We start from the raw sequence: 8,138 nt of genomic DNA, 5'->3' as shown, positions 1-8,138 counted from the left end.
AGATATAGTGCCAAGGATGTAGAGATGCCTAAGTCCTAGCCACTAATAAAAAGTATGGCAACAACACTGGCCATGGATGGTTTGCCATGGATCTACATATGTCGCTGCCACATATGTAGATCATAAAGACTATCAATGTATCTACAGGTTTGCCAGAGCCTCTGCTAGAATCACAAGGTGTGGAAGGAAAGTTTAATTGCATGTATAGGTCCAGCCCATAGCCCCTGTGCCCACCCCCATTATATTCATTGAGACCATTGACAGTACCTCAAGAAAGCATGATAGAGAGGCAGGTGCCTCAGAAGATGGGAGGAAGCCAAAAGAAGAAAAATATTCCATTTATCATATGAAGGGTTAAGGATTCCAAACCTTACCTTATTGGGCCAAGTGGATAGGCTGTCAACTGAGGTAACACAAATTGTAGTAACCTCAATGCTCCAAGTTATCGAACACATCAAAACATGAGAACACTGAGGAGTATTATCAACAGTACATGCAAGCACACATCAGACATGAAAACTAGGTAGCAGCTTGCAATAGCTTATCACCTATCTGATGGATCTCAATCAGAACTGCATAAATAGATGATCACAAAGCTAATGAACACCCTCACTGAAAAATTGCAGAGGAGAAAGCGACGAAGGCCAGAGAAGATCTCCAAAACATGGCCCATAACAAAATTAAGGAACTAGAAGAATACAACCACCTAGTAAGCTATGAAGTTTGTGTCCGAAGAGAAAGAGCTCGGAGCCCAAAAGGCCTGTGTGCAAGAATTGCAAAGGCAAAGAGAGCCAACTGCATGCAAACCACATAATGGGAGAGACTTCTAGTTATGGGAAACAAGGTTCTTGGAAGTCCCAAAGCCACCATTCAATACATCTTATCTTGAAGCTTATATTTGATACCATAAATGTAGTCGATGTAAAATGAAGTAACATAAATGTTCCCCACCAAACCTTTACCCTCTTAAAAACTAGGCTTGCCACCTTCCCATATTAAGTTTGCTAGATTGTTGAGAGAAAAATACCATGTAATGACCCGAAGGCCTTTGGTCACCATATGTACATTTCTGAACCTCTCACCTTGCCTAGATCAAAAACATGGGTAAGACATTGCAATGGTAATCAAAGAAAGCACTCTAGGTCTTAAAATGATATCTTCAAGTGAAAACACATGCAATATCACAAATACTACCACGTTGTGTAGCGTGCAAAAAAAATCAAACACAAAGACAATGATGCAGATTACTCATAGCCAGGGTAAGGGGCTATTCACATACTCGAAGATGACCAAGAATGTGAAAAAAAGCACGTACCCATGCCAACCATCTTGCTTTCTCCATCCTTGATTATCAGATGCTGATAGGGGTGGGGTTGTAAACAGGCTCACGTACCCGGCTGCCCACTCAAACCCATCGACAAACCCCTCACTTGCAGGTTTGTCCCAACCATCAACATGAAATCATTGGATCCCCTGCTTGTCATAAACACAAGTACAACAAGGTTGTGTGCAAGGAACCTAAGTTTGGCGTAAGAGACAACCTGACAAAAAATGTATATAAATAAATAAAGAATAGAGTACTTGTCGAATTCACAACATAACATTAAAGACAACCTTGCTCATTCAAAAGTTAGCATAGAGGTGGTGGATTTTTTTTTTTTACAACTTGATTGCAAATAAAACACTTCATGTGATTCCCACAATGGAGGAGGTTTGCACGAGAGATGTTAATCAGAAATATATTTTATGGGATGTGCCAAATTAGAATGGGGTTTTAAGAGAACCGTAAATGAATTAACAAGAGGACCTTGCTTAAATTACTCAGGAATAAACAGTCCCCTATAAGCTGGAAAAGATCACCATTTTCACTCCTCTCAAGAATGCCATCCCATTTATCTGCTATCTGACCATCCTGTCACCACCACCAACACTGCCTTCAATTCCCACAATCACTCCCCATTACTTCATTCAGACAAACTCTCCATTCTAGATTAGTCCCAGCACTAGCATTGTAAAAGACAAATCACCAAGGCTAAACTGCTAAAACATACTGCATTCATAAGAATGGTTTGAACATGACACTTGCAATTTCGTGTATTTATCTGATACACACTGCTTTCTCATATTGTTCGCCAGAGGTCACTTGGACCCGAGAGCAAATGACAGTTTCGGGCGGGCGTTCTTCTTGCCCAGGATTTTCATTTGCTCAGCCCGCTCCTGCTCTTCTTCGAGCTTCTTTCTTCGTAGTGCCTCTTCTTTCTGTTGTTGAAGAATCTCCAGCTCACGATAACGTTCCTCCTCCTTCCTTGCCTGCTCTTCAGCAGCCCTTCTTAACGACTCTTCCACCTTGCGCTGGTTCTCCTCCCGCATCCTCTGCAGCTCCTCCTCCTGCCGGTGAGCTGCTTCCTGAGGGAAAATCAAAATGGGACGAGGGTTCAATATACAAGCGTGGACACCCAATTTACAGAACAGAAACATGTCAACTTAAAACAGGAAGCAAATCTATCTTGCCTCTTTCCGTTGGGCTTCCAAGGCGGCTTCCTCTTTCTCTTTTGCCATTTGGCTAACAACATCTTCAGATATCTTTTTCCGACCCTCCTGTAGCCTTCTTTCCACCTCCCTTCGCAACTCTTCAGAATCTAGAGCATCTTGTACCATCTTCTCAATGGCCAATTCTATCCTCTGTGATGCCTCTTCCTCAATCAGCTTCAACTCCACCTCTTGTTGCCGCCTGCGCATATTGACACTTGTTATCAAACTTGCCATAGAAACAGGGGAGCAAACGTCTGCCTTAACACAAAACAATTATCAGTCATGTTGTCAGCCAGCTTGAGCAACTTGAATATACATCCAAATCAAGTAAAAAGTACCTCTCCTTGCCAAAATAAAAATGTGACCTTATCTCCTACCACCTGGGTATGGAACCTGTCTTCAAGATGTTCAATATCAAAGCAGATGTTTCTTGTTAGGGGCCTCTCAAAAACAAGGCTAGTCTTTTCTCTTGAATGGGCTTACCGCAAAAAATCCATGGATTGGGTTGAGCAAAACCTTAATACGAAAACAAAGCTCGCTAGGCAATTATTCTTTATTGATGGCTTTTCAGCACGTGCAGGCAGACAAACAGCAATTATTATGTTTATCAGATAATATTCCTAAAGCTCTCATGAAATCCTCTGCTTTGCCTTTCCTTCATATTTCATCAAATTGATAATTTCCCAAGTGCGCATATCAATGGATGCGTTGAGAACAAGATGTTGACTCTCAGTAAAGCCCTCTTCCAAAAACAATCTTATCACCCAAACTCAAAGAAAGGTCATGTAGCTGCCCTGGTATCAACCCCCATTGCAATGAAACTCAAAACTCCACTCTGGATAAGTAATTGGCCCTTGATGGATGGAATATTATATAACATGCAACCGATAGAGAAAACAGTAAAGCGCCCATGTAATAACACACAGCGTAATTAGCATATAAAAAAATGGAAACTTCAGGTTCTTTCCCAAACTTGACAAAAACCGAAGTGCAATCTTGACTTCATGAGAATCTGCCTACTCACAAAACTTCAAATCATCAATTCCATCATACACAGCATAGACCATATGCTGTGACATCCCCACTCATGTCATCAGCACCCAAGAGTAGGTGCAGTTTCATGCATAAAGATATGTCACCTTAGCAGAAAAATCTTCATAGCTAAACCATTGAACTAAGCTTCTATCACTTCTTCGAAGTAAAGGGCAGACTCAGCCATGATGAAGGTGCACACACACACACACACAAGGAAGCTCAATCATGAAGGCCCTTACATGTCATGCTATTCATAATGCCCCGAGGGGTAAATCTCTTTTCATGTGTTGCTATCCTGGTCAATTGTGAAGGCCCCGAGGGGAAAATCGCCTTTCATGTCTGGTCTTGTCTTGTCATATAATCACACCATTATTATGCCGAGATCTTGTGTCCTTCACCTTGCCCCTCTCTGACACCATCATCTCAGCATCAACCAGCACTGGTGCAAGATATCTTCTTCAAGCAAACCTCCTGGCAACAATCTATTGGACAGAAACGTTGCAGCACATTGGTTGCTCTGAGGTACTTTTAAACTTTGGCTGGCTAGCAGAAACAATGGGCCAGCCAACGCTAGTTAGTGACCAACACTACCCACACCATCTGTCTTGGTGTCAGATATGTGAAGGTGCAAGGTCTTAGTAGTTTTGTGAACTTGCAGATCATGAGAATTTTTCCCGTGAAAGGTGGTTTTGTGAGCTGAACAAGTGGTGTTGCGTTGAGCACCATGAGCTACAGGTGCATCAAACAGAAAAAAAAAGGGGGGGGGGCAATGCTTGGTGAAGCTGATAGGACATCTAGCTGCCATGGCTACTACAAGTGCCAGCCATCATCGAGATTGTAACTTCTTGCCAGTTCAAGCAGCCGCCCTTGTTTTCCTGTCAGCAAAATGTACTGCCAATCTCTCCTCATGGCCAAGGTCCTATGTCTGCTATTGGCAACCCCGCAGTTTTCCACCTTTATTTAAGGTATTATCATCCATGGGACAAGAGCCCTAATATTCCTGCTTGTCAGTGTGCAGCTACAAGATTCAGAAACTGAGCTAGATGCCTTATTATTAAAACAAAGAAGAAATCATGCAAATTTTGGGTGTGACCTTCTAGCATTAATACATATATGTACTTAGGCAAACCAAAATTTGAACTCTTAAACACTAAAGAGTTCAAGAGGAAATGGTATCAGCGACCACAGCTACTAGTAGGAGAGAGCAGCAGCTGGACCCAAGCAGTGGTTAAATTATAAGAACTACCAAAAGTGGTAAAGACATGACCATTCACTTGAGAGGGCAAAGGAGCACAAGTACAACGCAGTTCAAGTAAACCAATGCATCACCTTCAGCATACTAGCTGGAAAGAGTACTCAGACCTAGACTTACAAAGGCTCTTATACCTCATTCAGCTGACGCCTCCTCGGAACCTGGGCATGTTTCAGCCAGATACATCTCCAAAAACAGCTTGTACCTATGTCCCTCAGCCATGCAGGTTAAAGCACCATCTCCGGAGTTGAGAAGAAGGCAGAAGAGAAACTTGTTTACGAAGTGCATAGCCAAAAATTGCAAAATCTAGCTATGCACAGGCTGGAAAAACAGTAGGCGAAAATTTGTCCAGCTACAAGGATGCAAATCCCTTGCATAGACCGCAGTTACAAAGCACTATGATAAGAGATGGAGCACTGTGCTATTGATCCAGACCAATGTTTAAGATTTGGTTAGCTCCTGCTGTAGTTTAGCTACAAGGTACAGTTAATTAAAGAGATAAACAGCTCAAATAGTACCTTTTCTTGTCTGATTCTTCTTCTTCCCAGGATTTCTCTGATGTCTTCTTTCGGTCGTGAGAAGGGAGATCCGGGCTCTGTGATCTCTGAGCAGGACTTCGTGACAAACTGTGACTTGTATGCCTTCGAGACTTCTTAGCTACAGGTGATGGAGTCCTCCGATGTCTCTTGGAGCTTGGGGAACGGCTTCTGTATCTTTTGGGGGTGGACGATCTACTCCGACAACTATATCGATTCCTGTGATGCCTCCTTGAACTAGGAGACCGGCTTCTGTGCCTGTTTTTAGCCAACACGCAGGGGCTCAGTGCTCTGACAAACACAAACACAAACACATGCTAATCCAGTTGCACCATATTACTAGTACTCTTAACAGCAGATTTAAAGTCATCAATCTAGCTATCACAAGAGAAAACACATAGTAAACTTACATCCCTATTTTGGTTTCTCAAAACCCTTGCTTTCCCCCATCCCTCATCCAAAACAGCTTCTCATACAGAACAAAATTTAATCAACATGTAGGAGTGGAAATTTGCTTTGCCTTGCAAATGCACACATTCTTCATCATGCGCACAGCAACTCGCCTCTTTCAGAATTTCTGTTACAGCACCCAGATTGTTGCTGAGTATTTAAGAAAAGTTCTTTTCAATGTATTGTATGCACTCTTTGCAAGACTTGACACTGCCCATGGTGCCATAACAAAGAACCTTCTATTCTCTTCTCTACCCTGACATGTAAAAAATTAAAGGTGTTGCCCTCTAAATGCTGCTACAATAGCACTACCTTATATGGATCCTGGCAGGGCAAGTTGAGGGGATGTAAGGTACCACCAGATGAAGAAAGAACAAGCCTTGAAGATTCCAGTATGCGCAAGAGGGAGGCTCTGTGTATAGGGGATACTTAGCATTTCTCATTTGTCCCCATGGCAGGACCCTCCATTCCCCTTTCGTGGCTTTGACTCCCATACCCTGAATCAGAAACGTCAATCAAGCCCTCCCTCCCCCCCTCCTTTTGCAGGGGGCCAGCGCTGAGACCTACACACAAGAAATACCTGCGGCTCCCCCAACACACACCCCTTCAAAAAAAAAACTTCTACACTACTATGATCTGTGGCTCTACTGTAAGAAACACAAGGACCTATAAACCTAACCTATGCGATGACCTATGATGCGGAAAGCTTCCAGCCCCCTGCTCTTGTATGAAAGGCAGTAGAAGCTTGACAACTATCCTAATAAGCCAGAAGTGAAGGATAAATCCGATGTATACGACAAACCTGCTGCTAGAAGGTGGAGGAGATCGGCTTTCTTGATCCCGGCGACTCCTGTGCTTGTGATTGGCCACAGGTGAAAGCTCCGGGGACCGTCGCCGCCTGCTTTTCCGAGAAGGTGACCTCGATCGGGACCGGGTTCGTGCCATCCTTCAACACCACTTACAGAAAACCCTAGAACCTGCTCACAAGGCCCTGTTGATGCTTGATGGGGCTGCAAATGGCAGAAAATGTGAGGCCAAACCATGGCATAAAGACATACAACATGAACCTCACATTACAGAAAAGAAAGTTTCAACCCTACCTTGAAAAGAAAAGAGCCATTGAAGGTTTTTCCGCCATGACTACACATCCCACATAGCATAACAAAAGACCCACCTTCCGGGCAGATGAATCGCCACAAGCAGGGGCAAAAGCTCCTACCTTCTGCAAACGAAGGTGCCCCTCCCTCTGAGAAAGAAAGGGGTGCTAAAAACCCTAAAATTTTACCTGCAATGGAGCCCTCCTCTTGCACGCAATCGATCGCGAAAACTTGCTTTTTTCCTCTCTGAATGTAGTGGAAAGAAATTGATTAGCAGATGAAACACTCTACAGCCTTTCTGTGCTTAGAAGTAAGAGGACCGCAGAGTACATACCTATCGCACACAAGCGCTTTAGCTAGATGGGTGATGATGATGAAAGACGAGAAGCACAGGATATGTTAACCTCTCTTTATACTTTTGATTAAAAAGTAGACTTTGCTCCATTTAAAAAGCATAAATAGGGGCCTAAATGACCATATATATATATATATATATATATATATATATATGTTAAAAAAAAGCAATCAATTAATTAGTTGGGATGGATTTTGGGTAAGTGAAGGTATGTTAGGCCCCAACATTTGTCGATCAATTAATTAGTTGGGATGGATTAAGCAGTTTCTTTACAGCCGCCTCTGCCTTCATATACATCGTTCTCTCTCTCGCACCCTCTCTCTCTTACCTGCCATAATATACATCTCTCTCTCTCTCTCTCTCTCTCTCTCTCTCTCTCTCTCTCTCAACCCCTCTATATATATGTGTGTGTGTGTGTGTCTTGCATATGTGGCTATCAAGCATGAGCCAAGCACTCCTCTCTCTGATGCAGATGCAGGCTCTCGAGCTCTGTGTGTGTGTGTGTGTGTGTGTGTGTGTGTGTGTGTGTGTGTGTGTCGCACAATAGGAGGGGAGTGAGTCTCTTCTTTGTGCATGAATGCTTTGGTGATAGTCCCCAGCAAGAGGACCATGGCGACCTTGCAAACCAAGGGTGATGAGGGGTGCGTGTTGTGAATGTTTTAACCTTAGCTAAAGCTAAGGTTGCCTTTATCAAATGAGTAACATTATTGATGAGAGAGGACGGGGCTATGGATGTTTTCTCACCATAGCTTTTTTGCTCAATATTTTGAAAAAATACCTATGGAAGAAAATTTCGTAAAAGTGTTGTCACGAAGTAGTTATGATTTTTTAAAACAAGTAGAAGCATTCGGAGCACACCTTTTTGGTGAATGGTGACATAA

General features: G+C 42.9%; 1 protein-coding gene across 6 annotated transcripts; it reads right to left on the bottom strand.

Annotated features, from left to right (window-relative positions):
• Positions 1 to 2,033: 2,033 nt before the first annotated feature.
• LOC147636585 (uncharacterized) lies at positions 2,034 to 7,334 on the bottom strand. 6 transcript variants are annotated; one of them, XM_086800002.1, is made up of 6 exons: positions 7,237 to 7,334; positions 6,906 to 7,148; positions 6,608 to 6,815; positions 5,338 to 5,613; positions 2,512 to 2,731; positions 2,034 to 2,406 (listed from the first exon to the last, which is right to left on the bottom strand). In XM_086800002.1, the coding sequence occupies exons 3-6, from the start codon at positions 6,748 to 6,750 to the stop codon at positions 2,140 to 2,142; spliced, it is 906 nt and encodes a 301-aa protein (XP_086656128.1). In that variant the 5' UTR covers positions 6,751 to 6,815; positions 6,906 to 7,148; positions 7,237 to 7,334; the 3' UTR covers positions 2,034 to 2,139. The 6 variants fall into 6 exon arrangements, with proteins under 6 accessions (XP_086656128.1, XP_086656130.1, XP_086656127.1 ...); XM_086800004.1 differs by having other exon boundaries at positions 7,091 to 7,148; positions 7,237 to 7,315; XM_086800001.1 differs by having other exon boundaries at positions 6,608 to 7,148.
• Positions 7,335 to 8,138: the final 804 nt, after the last annotated feature.

This window comes from Cibotium barometz, chromosome 7, assembly GCF_041138505.1.
Source record: "Cibotium barometz isolate CiBa-2024 chromosome 7, ASM4113850v1, whole genome shotgun sequence".
Lineage (NCBI taxonomy): Eukaryota > Viridiplantae > Streptophyta > Polypodiopsida > Cyatheales > Cibotiaceae > Cibotium > Cibotium barometz.
This window is presented reverse-complemented; position numbering and strand designations above follow the sequence as displayed.